Consider the following 20,856-nt stretch of genomic DNA (forward strand, 5'->3'; position numbering starts at 1 on the left):
TCCGAGTCCTCCAGCGCCGCCAGGTCCAGGCTGCTGGGGGACGGCGAGGACTTGCCCTCCGAGCACGGCGTGGCTTTGCTGGAGTTGGATTCCGAGCTGGAGCGGCTGCTGCCGGCGTCGCTGCCTAAATCCATGCCATCCTCCCGGGAATCCTGCCGGAGAGAAGCGGAGGGCAGCCGTGTCAGAGATGCCCGGAGCGCTTCTGCCCGCCGGGCACGGGAAACGCCGGCCCGGGGCCGCCCCCGCGCTCCGGAGCTGCCGCCGGCGCGGGGCGGCCCCGGGCGGAGCGGGCGGGGGCGGAGCGGGGCCGGGCTCCGGCTCCGCCGCTCGGGAGCTGCGGGAAACGCCGGCTGGCTGCGAGAAAACACCGCTCCGACGGGCACAAAATCCCATATTCTTGGAATTTTTTAAAAATTATTCTTGTGGTTGTTTTTTTTTTTTTTAATTATAACTATGCTATTAGCTGATGTTGTTGTAGCTATTGTAACTGAGGTTTTTTGTTATATAAAAAATGGTTATTCTTTATTTCCATAGTTGTTGGGTCGGGACAATTCCAAGTGGTCCCAAGCATAAATACAGGCTGCTTAGAGAATGGATCCAAAGCAGCCCCGAGGAAAAGGATTTGGGGGTGTTGGTGGAAGAGAAGCTCAGCCTGACCTGGTCACAAGCACTGACAGCCCCAAAATCCCCGTGTGCTGGGCTGATCCCACAGTGTGGGCAGCAGGGGAGGGGGGATTCTGCCCCTTTGACCCACTCAGAGCTGGCTCCAGCCCTGGGATCCAACACCAAGAAGGCGGGGAGCTGCTGGAGAGAGCCCGGAGGAGGCCCCGGAGCTGCTCCGGGGCTGGAGCACCTCTGGAGCCAGGCTGGGAGAGCTGGGGGTGCTCACCTGGAGAGGAGAAGGCTCCAGGGAGAGCTCAGAGCCCCTTGCAGGGCCTAAAGGGGCTCCAGGAGAGCTGCAGAGGGACTGGGGACAAGGCATGGAGGGACAGGACACAGGGAATGGCTTCCCAGTGCCAGAGGGCAGGGCTGGATGGGAGATTGGGAAGGAATTGTTCCCTGGGAGGGTGGGGAGGGGTTGGGGTGGAATTCCCAGAGAAGCTGTGGCTGCCCCTGGAATGTCCCAGGCGAGGTTGGATGGGGCTTGGAGCAACCTGGGACAGTGGAAGGTGTCCCTGCCCATGGCAGGGGTGGCACTGGATGGGATTTAAAGTCCCTTCCACCCCAAACCATTCCATGATTTTATGACTGGGTTTGACGAGGGGGTGGCATCGTCTCTATGTGGGGCTGTGGGTGACTGCAGGGAGTCACAGCGAGTGACATCCTCCCTCCCACTCCCCCAGGGACCACAGAGCACCCGCCACAAATCCCCACTTCCACCCTCTCCCTTTCTTTCCTTCTTTAAAAGTAATTTAAAGTAACTCGTTAACAGTCGCCTATAAATACCTCTGCTAAAAAAACCAATCTAGTTTCGGTATTCTGGGTCACTGGAGCCAAGTTTAACACGCAAATGTTCCCATTCCCAAACCCACAGCAAGGAGACCTTTTAAGGTGGTGTGGCTGAAATGGGGAGCATCAATCGCAGGGATCAGGAGCTTCCACACAGGCTTTGGGAGATGTGGCAGCACCCAGCTGCCATCTGATCCCTGCAATCCCAACCCTCTGGATACGGAGGGGGAAAGTTCAGGGGGAGAACCAGCAACTCTTAATTAGAATGAAGCTGAAGCACTGAATTGGGTTAGGAGCTGATCTTGTGGCAGGATTTTGTGTGAGGAACATCCGTGGGGTTGCCCAGTGAGAATCAAAACATCTGTGTGTCATCAGCTCTGTTTCCAGCACAAATCCAAAACGTAATTCCAGCCTGTCCCAGCCACTGGGAGAGAATTAACGCTGCCCCAAAAGCAGCACGGGGGGGTTAAAAATGTCCTGTTGTTGTGTAGGGTGGGGAGGCGATGCCCAGGGCCAAGGTGGGCATGGCACAGACACCCAGGGAGCGGGCACAGCTCGGGGGCAATCGCCCCTTCGTGGCTGCCCACAGCCCAGCCTGGCTTTGTCTGCAATTCCAGAGGGATGAGGGGGAGAAGGGAAACACCTGCAGCCGGGTGACTCCTGGGGCTTCTGAACCCATCTGTGCAGCTCATCCCGAGGAGACCTGGCTGGGGAGAGGGGAGGAGGCGGCTCCTGTGCCCCGTCTGACCCCACATCCCCCTCCTGGGCAGGGAGGGGCATCCTGGCAGTCCTGGGAACCCAGTGCCAAAACCCACCACCATCAGATGGGAAAAACATCGGGAACGGGGCATGGACTGGGACTGAAAGGTTTTAGTATCCTGGGGAATCCCCTCTTCTCCCTGTGGGGTGGGAATCACAGAGTCATGGAAAGGTTTGGGCTGGAAGGGATCCCAAAGGTCACCCAGTGCCACCTCTGCCCATCCCACTGTCCCAGGGTGCTCTCAGCCCTGTCCAGCCTGGCCTTGGGCATTCCAGGGATCCAATTCCCAGCTGCTCTGGGAATTCCTTCCCAACATCCCTCTGGCAGTGGGAAGCCATTCCCCCTTGCTCCAGCACTACATGCCCTGGTTAAAAAACCCTCTCCAGCTTTTCTGTAGGAGACTGACCCCCAGGCACGGCTCCAGAGGGATAAAGGGGTTGGGATCCACAGGGAATATCACACAGCTTATTTGGGATTAACCTTTCCCCCGAGGTGTCTCCTCCAGGTGCTCAACCCAGATTATCCCAATTTACCCTCCTGACCCCCAGGAGCAGCTGCATCCCTCCCTCTTCCCAGCTGATCCCTGCTTCCTTCCCAGGCTGCCTGATGGTTGAAACTCCATAAAATCAGGAACTGCAAAGTGCAGTTTTAAAAATAATCCCAGCAAATGGCAGGAAGGAGCAAAATCCTGGAGATGAATTCCATCGGGAAAAGGTTTCACCATGAGGTTAGGAGGGGGTGGCATCGGACGCACTGTGTGGGGTGTCATTCTTTATTTGGGGCTGGTTTGATGTCACCACCAGCCCCAGAAGGGATTTCCTGCTGAGCAAAGGAGGAGCTGCCTTGCTGCTCCCAGTCTGGGAGCCACAGGCTGTGGGAAGTTGGATTTACAGGATCTTTATCAGGGAATTTTCTTCCCTTCAATGCCATGAGTGCACTGATAACATTTTGTGGAATGCAAGAGCGCTTCCCTCTCCTGAATTTCCCAGTGTGGGCACCTGGAATGGCGTGAAACAAGTGGCAGGCACTTCCCATTCCAAATTTTCCAGTTTTAGTGGGATAAAGCTGTTTCAGCCTTCATTCAATTAATGCTTTACGGTGCCAGCCTCTGAGAATCCCTCCCTGCTGCCCTGTCCCCAAACAAAGTTGTTTTCCCGTGAGGTTTAACACATCATGCATGGGATTTTTCCAAGTTTCCCTATTTTTTTCCCCACTGCAGACAGATCAAATCCTTTTTGACCTCGTAGTAAACCCTCTCCACTTCTAATTATACCTGGGGAACAGATTTCTGCTCGACCCTGCACAGGAAGGACCCAGCTCTTGCTATTCCAAACACAAATGTCATTTATGTGTTTCACAAGCCCACATCAAACAGGTCCCTTCTCCAACTCCACGGAAAACTCGGGATTTGTAGGAATTTTCAAGGGCGAGAACACAAACCCTGGCAGATGAAAGAATCTGCTTCGACAGCTCTTTTATTCAGTGCAAAGGAGGTTCTGCACAGACCTTGTGGGGTTGATTCTGAGGCAGGAATCCACCACAAACATCAGGTTCTTACTCTTTTCCCGGTGCTGCTTTAAAGGCAGTTTGCTGATCATCATGAGCCACTAAATTGATTTGATTTTTCTATTTTGGCACTGCTGTAACCCCATTCTAAAATGGGTTTCGTGTGCTACCTCCTGCTAGATTGCAGGAGTTTTTGGGTCAGAGAAGGAAGGAAAGCAGGGAAGCCACAACCACCCTTAGAACCCCATAAATCCCTAAACACAGGAAGATTTCTGCCAGCTGGGTCTTTGTCCCACCACCCTCACGTCCAACCAGAGCTCCCAAATTGTGTTTTTACCTTAAAAACGGTGCTTTGGGGTTTTTTTCTTGAACTGATTCCCACCCAGAGCTGAGCATTGTCCCTACCCCGGTGGGATTTGCCAGGGAAATGATGCTGGGATAAAGATATCCCTGGGATAAAGCAGGAAAGGGAAGTTTCCTCTGAACACAAAGAATTCCCATCTCCTGACAGGAAAAGGACTGCACTCAGATCAGGGCACATTTCCTTTTCCTGCTGCAACCCCTCTGAGAGTATTCCTGGGTTTTTTCATCCCATGGGCAGGAAAAAAGCTGTGAGAGTTCACCTGGAATCTGCACCAGACCCCAACACCCAAAAATGAGCTCAGACCTCCAAAAATCAGATTCCCTCTACACCAGATTCCCTCTATACCAGACTCTCTCCACATCCCCTGGGCATTTTTATTCAGGAATTGGGTTGTTTGGCTTTTTTCCCCCATTTCTCCTCTTCTATAAAGGTTTTCTGCCACACATCCCATGGAGGGATGTGGATCCTTCATCCCAAATAATCCATCCCCAGCCTCGCAGGGGGCACAGGCCGAGTGCAAGAGCTGTGGTTTCTTCTTGCATAGCCTCCAGAGCCAGAAGATTCCCTGGATTCTCTCAGATCTCTGAAATATTCCCTGCCCCAGGACCCAGCATCCTGTGGATCAGCCCTGGGAATGAGGAAGAGGAGGAGGGGGAAGAGCCCACGGCTGTCTCCATCCCTTGGCAGCACCATCCCATTCCCACTCCCAGCTCTCCCCACGGCTCAGAATGGGCATCCCACCTTTTCCAAGGGAAAAATAAACGGCTTCTTCTGGCTGTGGGGACAAGCCTGGATCTGTCCTGCAGGTGCCATGGTGACAGACACATTCCAGGATCAGGAAAGCAAACGGGGACTCGGGAATTTGCATTTTAAGGGAAATTATATTTGGAACAACACAGGCTTGACATCTGTCACTGTTTGCCTCCCCTCATCCAGCCCAGTTCCTGCTGGGAATGCTGCTCCCACTTTCCAGGCTCTCCTGGAGGGATTTAACACATTCCTGCTGCCTTCCCAGGCCAGGCCAGCCTCCCACACCTTGCAGCCCGTGGGAGAAGCCGGACGAGCCCCGAGGTCCCACCAGCAGCTCCCAGGGATGAGTGCAGGAGGATGCATCCGTGACCTGTGGAGCAGAGCATTCCCTGCAGCTGCTGTTTTCCCTGTTTTCCCAGCTGATGCTGAGCCCCAGATTCACTGAGCTGGCAGATTGGTGCCTCTCAAATGATTTCTGCAGGGGAGGGAAAAAAGGTCCCATTTCAGCTGGAATGGTGCTGGGAACACGAATGTGTTACGCACACAGGAGTGACAACTGTGATAAATATAAATATTGGGAATAAATCCCTCCCTGGGAATGTGGGCAGGCCCTGGCACAGGGTGCCCAGAGCAGCTGTGGCTGCCCCTGGATCCCTGGCAGTGCCCAAGGCCAGGCTGGACATTGGGGCTTGGAGCAGCCTGGGATGGTGGAAGGTGTCCCTGCCCATGGCAGGGGTGGGAGGGATGAGCTTTAAGGTCCTTCCAATCCAAACCATTCTGGGATTCTGGGATTTGATGATTCTGGGATAAGTATTCTGGCAGAGTGGAATATTCTACAGTTTATTCATACAGAAAAGTTGTCTCCTCTTTAAAAATCCCAGTAACATCCTGCAGTCCCTGCACAATCTGATTATCCCAATCCCTGCACACTCTGATTATCCCAATCCCTGCCTTTGGGATTAGGAGCACTGGGATGCTGCATTGCTCCAGGTTTCTCAGCCCTGCATCCCTGAGACTCCAGCAACAAACCAAACACCACTGCCAAAATGCACAAAAAAGGCCATTTCACTTAAAAATCGACACGGTGGGGACTCACCTGCAGCTCTGTGGGGTTCAGGGACAGGATCCATCCAGCTGCATCCCCCTCTGGAATGCTGCATCCTCCCTCGGGGAGCTGGAGGGCCCAGGGCTTCGGGCGAAACCCCTGTGGGCATTGTTCTTGTACCGTTTGGATTTGCAGCTTAACTCTTTAAATTCAGCCAATTAAATTTAGCAAATTAATCCTTTGCTTAATTTAGAGGGGGGGAGGAGGGGGAGGGAAATCCCAGCAGGACTCTGAGTGATGGCACTGCCACCAAAGCTCCTCTGGTGGCACAGGAGGGCACAGGTGCAGCAGGGGGACAAGGGCAGCATCCCAAAATCAATCCCTCTTAGGCCATGCACAGCATTTTGGGTTCTGGCAGCTCCCAGTTCTCCAGACTGGGATTTGATGTTTGCTGGGATGGTTCCACCTCTGCCAGGGCTTCCCTCACTCCCAGAAGTTCCCCCATGTCCTAAAGCACCCAGAAAAGTCCCCGTCGTCTCCTTTCCTTTGTAAAATCTGGCTGATGAAAGAGCTGCTCCTGCCCAGACTGGTTTTCCTCTGAATTATTTGCTCCGGGATGGATCACAGAACCATGGAATTGTTTGGGTTGGAAGGGACATTAAAGTTCATCCAGTTCCAATCCCCAGGGCAGGGACACCTTCCCCCACCCCACGTTGCTCCCAGCCCCTTCCAATCCATTCCAGGGATGGAGCTGCTTTCCCTGTGCCTGTCCCAGTCTGGAAGCACAGGAAGGGCATTAAAATCCTTGGAATAAACAAAAGGAATCTCTTTATCTGTCCAGCAGCCTCTGGAATTCCGTGTAATCGTCAAGGCCAGGGGGGGAAAAAATGCCCTTTAATAAAGTGCTTAGGAAGGCACGTGGGTAAGGAATGCGAGCAGGGAAATAGCTGGAATATTTCAAATGCAGGAATCCACAGAGCCCGGCCGAATCTCGCTATTTCTGTTGCTTCCTCTCAATGCATCAACTCCCGAATTCCAGCGTGTGCAGAGAAGCTTTCGCAGCGTTTCTCCCCCAAAATTCCTCCTGATCCTTCGGGCAGAGAGGAACCAGCCCCGCAAGGAAGTTTCAGGTTAATTAAGGAGTGTGTTAATCACCTCGGGGGCCTCTGGTTATCTCTGGGAGGGGCTGAAGTCCAACAGAAGCGGGGAGGAGCGTGCCCAGCTCCAGAGGAATCCAGGAAGACTGATCCCACCTGCCTGAGCTGCAGCCGGGAATGTTTGGAGCGAAAATCAACCCTCAGCGATTTCGCCCAAGTTTTTGTTGCCTCCTGGATGATCCAGCTCACTGCCTGATTTAGGGCTGAGCACTGTGAACTTCCTGCAGATATCTTACAGCGGATCATTTCTTGTCCGAATCAGTTAAAGGAGAGGCACAGAAAACGGTTTGGAAAAATGAAGTTTGGATATTCCTCCCGCAATCCGCAATCTCACGTTCCCCAAGATTCCCCTCCCTGGCAGCACCGCCTGAGCTCGGCTCAGGGGTCGAGTCAGGTTACAGATGATTAATCCCAGCCTAAAGCAGCCAAAGCCGGGCACACGGAGCGAACCGGGAGAGGGGAAGGTGCAATTCCGGCTGGAAAAGAAATTCCTGCAGGCGCCCTTCAAAGGGCGGGATCAAATCCCGGCAATCTGCTCCGTTACCGGTGAATTCTGAGCCGACAGCTGTTGCTGGTTCCCGGTTCCCGTCAAGGACAATTCCCCTTTGCTGTTTCTGGACCTTCGGGTCCCGTTCCCCCCGGGGTGCGGTTCAGCTCTGCACGAGGCTTTGCTTTTCCCGCATGATTTATGGGATCCTCAGTCCAGCCCTTCCCAGGAGCCGCCTGACCGCGGCTCAATAATCAGGCTCAGAGCAAAGTGCTCTGAGTTTAACTTTTGTTTTTCACTCTAAACCTCAGGGCCAGGCCCAAACTCCCTGCGCTGCCTTCTCCTCCCCAGCTTTTCCTCTCATTCCTCTGCCAGAGGCGGAGCTGCGTGTGTGGGATGGGCCCTGGGATGCCCACAGCGTTCCCTGGATGTGTGGGGGGGATTCCTTGGCTCCCCTCCGGCTTTGGGTCGTGAAAAGGTTGGATTCGATGGGCTGGGAGGGCTTTTCCAACCCTGGTGATTCTGGGATTCCAGGAGCTGCTTTTGGGAAGGTGTCTCTGAGACCCCTGGCCCATTTCTGGTGGCCTCCTCAAGCATCTCCCCTCAGTTATCCCCCAAATCTGGCTTGCGGTGTTGCACCCATGGAACAGCCCCAAAGTCATGGAATTCCAGGATCACTGAGGTTGGAAAAGATCTCCGAGATCATCGAGTCCAGCCTGTGACCCATCCCCTCCCTGTCCCCAGCCCAGAGCACCGAGTGCCACCTCCAGCCCTTCCTTGGACACCTCCAGGGATGGGCACTCCAAACCTCCCTGGGCAGCCCCTGCCAAGACCTGAGCACCCTTTCCAGGAAGGCGTTTTTCCAATATCCAACCTAAACTTCCTCTGCTGCAACCTGAGGCCGTTCCCTCTCCTCCTGTCCCTGTTCCCTGCGAGCAGAGCCCGACCCCCCCGGCTGCCCCCTCCTGTCAGGGACTTGTGCAGAGCCACAAGGTCCCCCCTGAGCCTCCTTTGCTCCAGCCTGAGCCCCTTTCCCAGCTGCTCCTCCCAGGATTTGCTCCCTGAGAAGCCGGAGGAGCAGCACAGGAGCCCCAGGAGCAGCAGAGGGTGCAGAAATGCAGCTGCACGGGCACAGATCCCTCTCAGGCACTCCAGAATCGCTCTCCAAAATGAATGAGTGTGGAAGAGCCACAGGGAGGGGGGAATTGCTGGGGGAAAGCTTCCCTCCCCCATCCCTTGGGATGCAGACTGCACACAGGGAAAGGGCAGGAAAGCCATCCCTGTTATCCCCCAAACACCTCTGCATTATCCAAAGGCTCTTTCCCAGCTTTTCCCTGCTTGGTTTTCCCAAACACATCGAGGAGCTGATGGATGGAGGTTTAGAAGCGTGGTCACCCAGCCCAGGGAAGTATTTTTATACTCATTTATATTCCAAGACAGAAATGCAACTTCAAAAAAACCCCAAACTCCTTCATGACACGCAAATCCAGGGAAAATAAAATCTGTGGCTGCAGCAAATGGAGCAGTGAGGAAGGAGCTCTGCTCCCTGATGAGGAATTGTACTAAGCCTGCAACAGATGCAGCTCTTGATGTTTGTTTTCTGCATAAATCTACATTTTCGGCTGGAAGCAACTGCTCAGCCTTTGTCTCACTCTGTTCCCTCCCTCTCTGCTCTTTTCAGCTCCGTGCCTCATGCAGACAGCTCCAGTTTGGGCTTTTCCAGCCCCAAAATCCCAACCAGGGAGACTCTGGCCACGGAATAACTTTGCTGCAGGCCTGGTAGAGCACGGGATGTTCCTTTTTCTGTGGTTAGCAATTCCTGCCAGCAGGGATAAGGCCTGGGAGCAGCTTTCCAGGGAATAAAACCTAGTTTTATAAATCATCCCACCTCATATGGAAGGAAAGACCCAAGGCCAACTCCCCAGACCAACACAGATAAATTATATATATATATAAATGATATCAGATCTAAAGTAGCTTCCAACCCCAGCCATTCCATGATTCCTCCCATGACTCCACGATCTACAGCTCATATTGCAGCCAGGGCTTTGGGAATGGCCTCGTGCTGCCGGATTTCCCCCTGGAAAGCCAGGGAGACAGAAAGTGGATAATCCTCTTAGCGGGGCTGGCACGGCCGTGCTGGGCTCCAATTAACACCGAGGGTTTGGTATGAGTTATGGGAATGAGGGAAAATTGAGGATGTTAGTGCTGGGAGAAAGGAGACAGCACAAAATAACTCCCAGGGAGGGAAAAGGGAGTGCCTGGAAAGCATCCCTGGATCAGGGATGGAGGATGGAGCCCTCCGGCCACCCCAGTGGTGACAACACATTCCCAGACACCTCCCAGACCTGGGGCATTCCTGAAATCCTAAAGCTGCCTGGGAATATCCAAGGTGTTGCCTTTTATTCGAGGGGGTGCTGGAGTTTAACTTTTGCTCTGCCCCCAAACCAAATCCCAAATCCCGAATCCCAAATCCCTCCCCATCCACTATGTCCAACCCTCCACAAAAGCCGGCCCAAGCAGAGTTTTAAATCCAGCCAAGATGAGTCTGAAATCCAGGGAATTTCAGGGGAACGAGCCGAACACACGTTATCCGAACGTGTGGGAAACAGATCCCAAACAGATCCAGGGGACTGGGGGTTCCTGGCGTGGACACGCCTTTCCCAGGCCCTGTGCTCCCCCGCTCCCATCCCTGCGGATGGGTCGTGACCGTGAGGGGCAGCACATCCATGGGGCAGCTCCTTCCCTGCCTCCCAGGGATGGGAAACAGCGGCTGGAGCAGCCCCTGGAGCCAGGGACCATCCCAAGAGACCCAGGGAGGGATCCTGGATCCAGGGGTGCTGCAGGGAGCTGCACATCCCAGCGGATCCCAGAATTCCTGGACACCACGTCCTGCCTGCCTCTCCCTGCTCCCAGCACATCCGTCCCTGGGCTGAGGATGCTGAGTCACAATCCCAGCCCAGCATCCCGAATTCCCTGAGACCCACAGCTCTGCCTGCAGGGTCTCACACCCCCGGCTTAAAATCCCTCCTGGAGTAATTCCCTATAAAATCCCCAGCCCCACAAACTCCCAGCAGGTCGCTCCAAGGAATTTGCTCCCTGCCCTCTACGGCCTCCGTGAGAAATCAACAGGGAAAATTCATCAAATAAATCCAATTAAGTTTAAAAATAATGACCTACGGTCCACTAGGATCCCTCCCAAGGATCCAAGATTTGCTGGTGGAGCTGTTGCTGCTGCAGAGGAATAAAATCCATGGATATTTTGGGCTGCTGAGCTCAGACCGGAGCCTGGGATGCACTTGGGGGTGTGGAGAACGAGCCAAGATATTTATTATTATTAATATTAATATTATTCTGGAATGCTGCATATCCCTTAGTAACAATAAATGTCTTAATAAATGAATAAATGTCTTAGTAAATAAATAAATATCTTAATAAAGAAATAAGTAAAAGTCTTAAGCAATAAATACCTTAATAACTAAATAAATGTCTTAATAAATAAATGAATAAATCTCTTAATAAATAAATGTCTTAAGCAATAAACATCTTAATAACTAAATAAATGTCTTAATAAATAAATCTCTTAATAAAGAAATAAATGTCTTAATAAATAAATAAATAAATAAATCTCTCCATAAAAAAATAAAAAAATATATTAAATAAATGTCTTAATAAATGAATGAATAAATAAATAAATAAATAAATCTCTTAATAAAGAAATAAATGTCTTAATAATCTCTGTGAGCTGCTGAGGTGGCTCCAGGCTGAGCTGGGCTCCGGAATCAGAATCCCTGGAGTTCTTCCCTATCCTGCGGCTCCTTCCCCAGTGCCTACAAAGCCCTGCTCATTCCAACGAGGTGCAGCAGAGGTTTTTTGGGAATTATTGAAAGGATCTGTCCCCAGGCTGAGGTAACACCGAGCAGAGCTCAGCCTGAGCGGATCCGATTTTCGGGTACTCACATTCATCTTCCACTCCCGGCTCCTCTTTCAGGCCATTTTGGGAGAAATCCCAGGGATTGGCGTGTCGGGATCCCGAGCCCCGCTCCGGCCGCTTAGGGCTCCGCTCCCTGCTCGCCCTTCCCGCTGCCCATTCCTCCGGGATTCGCCCGTGGAGCTGAAAAATCCACTTTGAATTCCTTTGGCATCCGAGATTCCAGCCGAGCCCTGCGTCCCGCCGGCGGAGCCGCTTCCAAAACAATCTCCCAAAATCCAGACGGTCCCTGAAGTCTCCTGACCCCTCGGGGTGGACGGAGCTCTCTTCCCAAAGAAAGCAGGTTGCTGCTCTCTCCCAAAAATCCTCCCCTTCACAGGCCTCGACCTTGCCAGGGAAATCCTGTCTGCCTTGAATTATTCATCCCTCTTCCCGTGCTGCTCCAGCGGACAATTCCAAGCATTAATGTGCCATGACTTTTTATCCGTTTGGGGTTTTTATCGCCTCTTTCCAAACTCACGCCATCCTGGAGGTGTTCCTCAGCATTCCTGGGGTTTCCCGAATCAAATCCGCGTCTCCAGCTTCTCGCGCGCCCTTCCTGGTGGGAAGCACCACAGGAACAGCTCCGGAACAGGGAGAGCAGGGCTGGATCCGGCTGGAGCTCCTGCTTTCGGCAGCACTTCCCAGCCTGCCTGGGCATGGAATGCAGGGAAAGCTTTCAGCTCCGAACGGAAAAGCCCGGAGCGAAGTAACGGTGCTGGGAATTCCAGGAAAAACCTCGGGATTATCCTGGGTAAGGAATGCTGGTGGCAAATCCTGGCGGTGTTGAGGCGGAGGCCAGGCCGGGCTCTGCTCCCCGCGGTGCTGCCTGCTGGGTGCCTCCCGCCGGGATCTGCCCCTGGAATTCCGCTGTTTGCGGCAATCCCAGACCTGCTCCGGAGTCTGGAAATGGATTAAAGTATCCAGAGGATCCTCTCTCCTTCCCCAGGGAGATCGGTTGGAATCTGGTGCCTGAAGCTGCTCCACAGTGGCCAAACCCCAAATCCCCTCAGGTCCGCTCTTTCCCATGGAAAACCCTTTCCGTTGGAAGCGGGATGAGCAATCAGCTCAGCACTAACGCTTCCCTCGGCTCCCGCTGCTCACATCGGGGCTGGAAAAGCTGGAATTCCTGCCCTGTTATCTGAGCCAAATGACATTCCAGCAGCAGGGAACTCCAGCCAATGAATTTCCGGCCTCGATTCCTGGCGTTTCTTATCCCTTGGATTCTTTTCCATGTTTAAGGTGGGCTTGTTGCTGCTCTGGGCTGTGTCTGAGGAGAAGGGTGAAGGGAGCCATCCAGGCATTCCAGCACGGAATTCCCAGGCTCCTGCAGCTCCAGTTTATCCTAAATAGGAATTTCAACAAAATCTCCTCATTCATGGATTTTGGGAAGATGGGAACTTTGGGAGTATTTTCCCTCCGGCTGAGAAGGTGAAGCTGCGCTTTGGGATGGGCTGTCCTTGGCTGCAGCAGGAGCCAGCTCTGGGACTGGGAACTCTGAGAACCTCAGAGTTTCGTGGGATTGGAAAATCCCTGATTTCACCTGGGAAAAGATCCCTAATCCAGTGTTGCTGGGAGCTGCATCCTGACTCACCCGGAGGGGACTGGAGGGGGTTGTGGGAGCAGGACTTTGTGCTTTGTCCCTAGAATCTGTTTCTCTTCCCTCAGACCTTCCCCCCTTTAGCCAGGACCAGTTTGTCCCTGGCTCCCTCGGCGCTAATTAGTGAATGAATTAATTAATGAAATGTCCATGATGTGCTGCAACCCCAGGCACGGACAATTCCTTGGATCCCTTAATCCCCCTGTTCCAATACAGGATCAGGATTTTCTCTGATGGGTTTCTGCTAATTCCTCATGGGATTGGAGCACAAACAAACACATCCCTGATCCCACCATCCTCCTCCCATCCCCATCCTTTGAACACATCCCTTGGAGAAAGGAGTGGCAGGAAAAGGGGGAATGGCTTCACAAGGACAGAGGGACAGATGGGATTTTGGGAAGGAGTTGTTCCCTGGGAGGGGCTGGGCTGGAATTCCCAGAGCAGCTGTGGCTGCCCCTGGATCCCTGGAAGTGCCCAAGGCCAGGCTGGACACTGGGGCTGGGAGCAGCCTGGGACAGTGGGAGGTGTCATAGAAACGTAGAGATCATCCAAGAAAAAACTGGGAATATTTCTAGCAGCCAGCAAATTGCAGGAAGCTCAAAAATGGGGATTCATTTCCAAGCACCAATCCTGGACATCTCTCCAACCTCTCCTCATTTCCACAGGCTCTGTGGATGGCCGGAAAAGGCAGGAAATTTTCCCCCTTTTCCCAAGTCAGACCACAAATAAAGCAATCCCAGATGAATATTCCAGTCCTTCCAACCCCTAATTCCATCCTGCCTGGCGCCTTTGCAATTTTAACTTGTCATAATTCACTTTTCCACAATAAAGCTTGGAAATCTCACCTCCACCGGGGGTGACTCCCTTGAATAACCTGTCCTGGCTTTTCAAATTCTCTTTCTAAATGGATTAAAAAGGAGCTGTGAAAGTTCCAGCAGCAGCTGTGGGGATGTTCTGCATCCTGACAGGAAATCCAGGCTGACTCTTGGAGCGGGAGAATCCCGGGAGAGGTGTCCTCAGCGCCCTCCTCGAGTCTTTCTTTAGGTAAATTTGGAATTTTTTCCCGGATCAGCAGCTGAAAAATGGACACAAAGCACTCCCTGCAAGTCTCCTCCGGGGAAAAAAAATGATTAAAATAAAAAAATATTTATTCTCCATCGGTTTTTCCTGTTGCAGTTCCTCAGGGATGTGTTAATCCTCAGGGGATTCCTCCCAGGAAGAGCCACAAAGGCAAAAAACTCCTTCAAGGTTTAAAGAAAAAAAGGTGGGGAATGTTCAAGAAGGAATTTTTCATTTTCAAGGATTAAATTATGCCCGACTCAAACAAAACCAAGGAAAATAAATCCCAGAATTTGGCATTCTAGGTCCATCTGCTGTTGGAAATATGGAAAGGTCGTTGGGATATTTTGGCTGTGGAGTCCCTCCAGCAGGGGCAGAGAGTGGGGAACCCTCCTGAGCAGAGCTGGAGTGAAAATCACACGGAGAGAATGGAGAAAACTGCAAAAAATGGGGTAAAAATTATTCAAAAAGGAAAAAAGCCCCGAAAACTCTGTGGGGGTGGTGGCACAGGAAGCAAAAATTGGAGGGAAAAGCCCCAAAAAAATGAGATTAAAGGGAAGAAAGTGAGCAGAGAGGAAAAAAGGACTGGGAAAGGTCCACGGAGGAGCAGAGTGACAGGAAAAAAACCACCAGAAAGTGGAAAAAATACACTAAGGATGGAAAAATACATCCAAAAGGTGAAAAAATGCACCAAAAAGTTGAAAAAATGCAACATTCAGTTAAAAACCTGAAGTTATTTCCCAGCTGGGCAGTGGTGGAGCCTGAGCAGGAGCAGGATCAGCCTCGCTCCCTGTCCCTGAATCCCTGCTTGGAAAAAAACAGATTCCAGAGCCAGTGAGGCCATTAATTATTAATTAGTGGGGGGCATTAAAATGGAAGGAAACCTTGGCTAATTTAAAACAAACCTAAAGCAGAGCTGAGCGGCTCTGAGAGGGGGAGGGAGGGCTCTGGAAAAGCTGGGAAGAGCCGCTCCAGAGGGATAAATAATTCACAGGGCTTTTCATTTATTCAGCTTTCTTTACTTTCCTAATGTTCCAGGGAGGGAGGGAGGGAGGGAAGGATGGGGATGAGGGGCTCAGGCAGGAGGAGAGGGAATGTGGCGAGCCCAGCAATCCCTCTCCTGCAATTCCAACATTTCAGGACACGTCTCAACCCCGAATTTACATTAAAAATGGGATTTGAGCTCTGTTTATATCCATTCATGAAGTTACTCCTGGAGCTGCAGGGCTGTGCCTTTCCTGGTGGCCCTGGAATGAGCACTGGGTGTTCCCAACCCCCTGCTCCAGGCTGCTGGGTCAGGAATATCATGGAATGATGGAATAGGGAGAGCTCCAGGCTCTCCCTGTTCTGGAGGGGATGTGGAGAGCCCAGGAGAACTGCTGCTTTCCCTCTCCTGCAATTCCAATGGCACAGAACACATTGCAATCCCTATTTTACACTGAAATTGGGATTTTTGTATCCATTTATATCCATGAGGTGGCTGAAATCAGCTCTCATTCATTAAGTTATTCCAGGAGCTGCAGGGCTGTGCCTTTCCTGGTTCCTCTGGAATAAACCTGGGATATTCCCCACTCCATCCCGTATTGGTTTCTCAGGCTCCCTGATCAGGAGGAAACAAGTTATTAGAGCTGATGGGAGGCTAATCAAGCGATTATCAGCGAGGACAATCAAATCAGCACCGGGAGACAAAAGAAATCCCTCCTGGAAATGCAAATTCCGGCTGGGACAACAACGTGCTTTTAGGATCTGGCAAAGGGATGCATTTGGGATGGGGGGACTCAGGTGAGCTCAGCCCGGGCCGGAAAAGCAGAGTCGGCTTTAATGCCGTGACTTAATTTGGATTTCGAAGGTGGCATCGCTCGGCAGCAGTGACACAGCAAAATTAGGGATTTATTCACGGATTTGGGAGAACTCTTTGCTGGCTGTAGTGTGGTTTTATGGACAAGAGTGGGATGGCAGTGATGTAGCTGAGCCCTGGAGCGAAGGGAAGGCTTGGAATCCACCCCAGCTGGGATTGTCCCAGTGGTAGGAAGAAAACCAGAGGTACCACAGGTGCCTCCCATTTTCCTTAGGAAAATCTGCTTTCCTTCCACTTCTCCAACCAGCAGCTCTCCAAAAATACCCCGAGTCTGGAGTAAAACTCCTGGGAAGTTCCTTAAACTTCAGGATCACCTTTAAGCAAAGCTGTCCCAAGCAGGAAGTGATCCAAGCTTCACAAATTCCTTGTCTGAGAGCTCCTGCTGCCAGGCAGGAGGGAAAGCCAGCTTGGAAATGGGATTACAGTCAGGGAATTGTCTGGAAGCACAGCAATGAGCATTCCCTAAATTGCTGGGTCCCCAGAGGCTCACGGATTGGGGGCAGTTTCCCTTGCAATCTGCTCCCTCAGGGCGGGAATACTCTCCTTGATTTTATTAAATATTATAAAAGTCTTGCTGGCTGATACAGCACCACGTCCTTCACATGCTCTGAGTGATTAAAAGACTTCAAAATTTCCCTGAAAACCGGGATAAAAGCAATTTCTGAGGAGATTCCCCCATCCCAGGTGGCTCCAACCTGGCCTTGGACACTGCCAGGGATCCAGGGGCAGCCACAGCTTCTCTGGGCACCCTGTGCCAGGGCTGTGGAGTTTTGGAGAGACATTTCCCAGGTATTCCTATCTTTAAGGATATTTTTAATATTCCAACCTAAATTCTCCCAATCCTTTAGAAGTGAAGCAGAGCTGAGTGTTACAGGCAATAATTAACATTTCTATTTTAGCTTTTATTGTTAATTACGGACAAAAGCCACTGCAGGAAATCGTTGTGTCCCCACCTCTGTTTTTTGGCTGTCTCTTTGGGATTCATGTTGACTGGCAAGGAGCAGGGAATCAAGGAATTGAAAAGGAATCCAGGAATCTGGATCCATGCGGGGCCTGATCAGGTGTTTATGAACTCGTTTATTGAGCGAATCTGTGATAAGAGATAAGAACATCACCCAGCAATCACAGCAAATAAATACCCACCCACAAAGGTTAAACTTCAGGCTGCCTCGTTTGGAGAAAATCATTGTTTTCCTAAAATAAGCAACCCATTCAAGTGGGAAAGAGCAGGAATAATTCCTGGGAGAGCCCCCACAGCTCTCCCGAGACTGATTTTATTGGCAGCCAGGGGAGCGTGGCCCCCCTAATGGGACAATTTAAATGCATAACAGCTCCAAGAAACCCCTTAAAGGGTGTCCCCACATTCCTTATGTTGACGTGGCTCTCCCAGAAAATCCTGGATAACTCTCAGGCCTTTAAAGCAGGAAAAAACCATTGTCCTGCCTGCCTGGGGCTGGGCCATCGTCACCAGCTCTGCTCCTCAGGGTGTGAGGGAAGGCAGAACTCAAACCCACCTTTCCTTCCACAGGGCCCTGTTGCAGTGAGGATCCTGCAACACGCATATACCAAACCAGGAGTCCCGTGGAAAGGAAATATATACGGACAGACAGATTCTTGATAGCTGTTTCAGAGAGATGTTTATTTCTCCAGCCGCATGGCCGGAGCTCTGCTGAGGAACTGTTCCAGTCACGGGACCAAGGGTCCTTCTGCCCGCGCAGGGAACACAAACCAACCCATGGGAATGAGGCTGAGCAGGGGCAGGGAAACCCCGTGTCTGTGCCCTCAGGGCCCCTCTCCCAGGGCTACACGGCGGGGGAGGGACCCCAACACCTCACCCATTTTATTTTAATAAAAGGAGAATGAAAACAACTGGATAAACATTACAAGAACCGTTTCAAGACAAAACAAGCCACCCTCCTGAGTCTTTAAATGTCCAAGCAGATTCTGTGGAACATCTTAGGGCTGACAGAAGGGAGACAGAACTCTCTGAGCATGCTTTGTGGGGAAACTGAGGCAGGAGAGGGTTTAACTTCTTCCCTCCCCCTTTTCATCCTCCACTCGGCATTGGAAAGGGATTTTTGGGGAAACAGTTGGCAAAAGCATGGTTTTGTGAGGGAAACCATGGGTGAAAAAACGGATTGGGAATACACTGGGGGTAATAGGACATAGGGTAAAAGGGAAAGGTGGGATTAGGAAAGGGAGACTGTAGGGGGGGACTTACAATAGAGATACTGTCTAACATGACTACGATTTTTTGCATATATACTGCCTTTTACAGGAACACCATCAGGCCCAGTGACCTGCGATGCTTGTAACCCTTTTCTACCTCGTATAATTTTGAATTGCACCACCTCTCCATCTCCCAAGCTTGGGATGCATTTTTCAGGGTTATTCTTTTTAATAGCAGTTCTATGCACGAATATGTCTTGCTGGTTGTCACACCTTGTCATAAAACCATAATTTTGCTTAACATTATACCATTTTACTATCCCTAAGATCTTAGGTACTATGATCTTTTCCTTTTTCCGAGTGGCTGCTGTTTTCTGTCTCGCTGCGTCTTTGCTCTCTCTTTCGGTCGCTCCCGTGTTGGAATTGTCGGGGCTGCTGGTGCCTGCGCGCTCTTCCCGGGGTCGCGTTCGGGGCTGCGCGGGCCGGGCCGGGCCGCGCCGCTCAGTTCTCCGTGCGCCGCCTCCTCTGGTCGCAGCTTCGCTGCCGATGCCGGGCGCTGCACCCACATCTCTGCCAGGCCCCCGAGCGACGACCCCCCCGCGCCCTGCTCCAGCGCGTGTTTCAGCTGGGCACGGCTCCGCTCCACCGCCGCCGCCCGCGCGCCTCCCCTCTCGGTCGGGCGTTCCCGGGGCTCGCTCCACCACGCGCTGCGTGGGGCCGGGCGGGCACCGCCGGGTCCCGCCGCTCCTCGCTCCGCCGCCGACACTGCGGCTGGCGTGGCTCTGCCCGCACGCGGGAACTGCCTCGCTGCTGCTCGCAGAGTGCTCGGTGCATGTGGCCTGGGCCGCACGGTCCCTGTGCCAGGCTTCCCTTCGCCAGGACACAGCTGACATTGCTCAACGGTCTCGGTAACTAAATAATATTCACGAAAATATTCTTCCATCGGCATATATTTTGACTCCAATATTAACTGTGTCCAAACGGTTTTCCAAAAGCCCTTGGTAAGAATTAAATCCCAAGAAACATAGAAAAAGTTCTTAAACAACCATGCCAGGAAGTGTTTCAGTTCTTTTTGAGCTTGAATCAAGCTAAAATTCAAAAATCGTTGTTCAAGAATCATTTTAAGTTTAAGATAAATGTCCATATGCAGCTCGGAGAGCCAAGAGTCTTCCCACCGTTCCTCCATAGTTTAGATATGGAATAGCAAAGCAAAACCAAGAAGAGGAATCCAAAGTTTCCAGGGTTTACTCACACAAATCAGTCGCTTAGGGATCGGGGATCGTTCTGCCCGCATTCCCCACCATTTGTTGCAGTGGGGATCCTGCAACACGCATATACCAAACCAGGAGTCCCGTGGAAAGGAAATATATACGGACAGACAGATTCTTGATAGCTGTTTCAGAGAGATGTTTATTTCTCCAGCCGCATGGCCGGGGCTCTGCCGAGGAACTGTTCCAGTCACGGGACCAAGGGTCCTTCTGCCCGCGCAGGGAACACAAACCAACCCATGGGAACGAGGCTGAGCAGGGGCAGGGAAACCCCGTGTCTGTGCCCTCAGGGCCCCTCTCCCAGGGCTACACGGCGGGGGAGGGACCCCAACAGGGCCCTGCTTTAAACAAACCTGAAAAAAACCCCAAACTACTTCTGTGACCAACAGCAACCTGCAGAGATGGGACAAATGCAAAGTTTGGGAGAACATCTGTGAGAGGAAAAGGTATGGATTTCATTTTTTTGGGAGAAAATTCCTTGGGAGCAGCTCCTATTTGTCTGATTGTTTGAAGGCCGCCCGGAATCCTGAACAATTTGGGTGTCCAGGCTCTCCTGAACCAGGAGATTTCAATTTCCCCTGATCAGATTGTCCAAAACCAGGCCAGTTTTTCCTGATCCTATTGCCCAAATTTCCCTGGGGGTGTAATTAATCTGTCAGGTTAATTAGGCACTTTGGGGCCCTGTTGTAATTTATTTAATTTTTCCCCAGTTTTTGTGTTGAGGTAACAATTATCTCAGATTTAACAGCACCTCCAAGTATTTGATCACTCCCAGTCTTTCCCCACTGGGATTTTTCTCCTCACAAACGTTGGCTCTCGAAAAGCCACAGCTGAAATGCCCAATTTTCTCCCGGAAAATTAAAAAGTAGGCCCTGGCTTTGCTCAGCAGCAAGACTTGAGGTAAATTAACTTTCACTTTGGGTTTTGATGGATGTACAAGGAACCCAGCATTGTTCAGCTGGAAATCTTGGAGCAATTTCTCATCCCAAACCTCTCCTGAGCAGCGCCTTTGACAGGTTATTAAGATTTTACTGTCACTGTGGAAACATTTTTCCAGGCGTCTTGGCTGTGATCAGGAGAGGTTCACGGCTCCTTCTCCAGCTGCTGAGCTCCCAAACCAGCTAAATGTAAAAATCCAGCTTTTTTTTTCAGGAGTGCCCAGGAAATATTTAATAAGTAATCATTTCCAATCCTGGATTTTTCATCCTAATGGCCAAGCAAGGCTTTCCCAACATTTAATTGAGATGCTGAAGGGGAGGAAGTTGAGTTATCAGTCCCTGGGGAAGGTCAGGCTGCTCGGATAAATCCCCAGCTTGTGGGGGCAGGGAGAGGCTCGTTCAGGGACTGATCCCACAGCATCCCTCTGCCAAGGGATGCAGGAGTTGGGATGCAGATGGATGCTGGATATTTGTGT

The 20,856-nt window shown here is 51.6% G+C and overlaps 1 protein-coding gene across 1 annotated transcript in view; it reads right to left on the reverse strand.

Annotated features, from left to right (window-relative positions):
- Positions 1-2: 2 nt before the first annotated feature.
- The window catches only part of IQCJ (IQ motif containing J), a gene marked incomplete at its 3' end in the record, with an annotated part of 50,001 nt that continues 29,147 nt past the window's right edge, over positions 3-20,856 (reverse strand). The window contains exon 5 of the mRNA XM_042042398.1: positions 3-152. Within this exon, the coding sequence (XP_041898332.1) occupies positions 3-152 (150 nt within the window). The remainder of the gene's footprint in view (positions 153-20,856) is intronic.

This window comes from Corvus kubaryi, unplaced genomic scaffold, assembly GCF_017639235.1.
Source record: "Corvus kubaryi isolate FWS band 111438036 unplaced genomic scaffold, C.kubaryi_AGA036_p1.0 37397, whole genome shotgun sequence".
Taxonomy (NCBI): domain Eukaryota; kingdom Metazoa; phylum Chordata; class Aves; order Passeriformes; family Corvidae; genus Corvus; species Corvus kubaryi.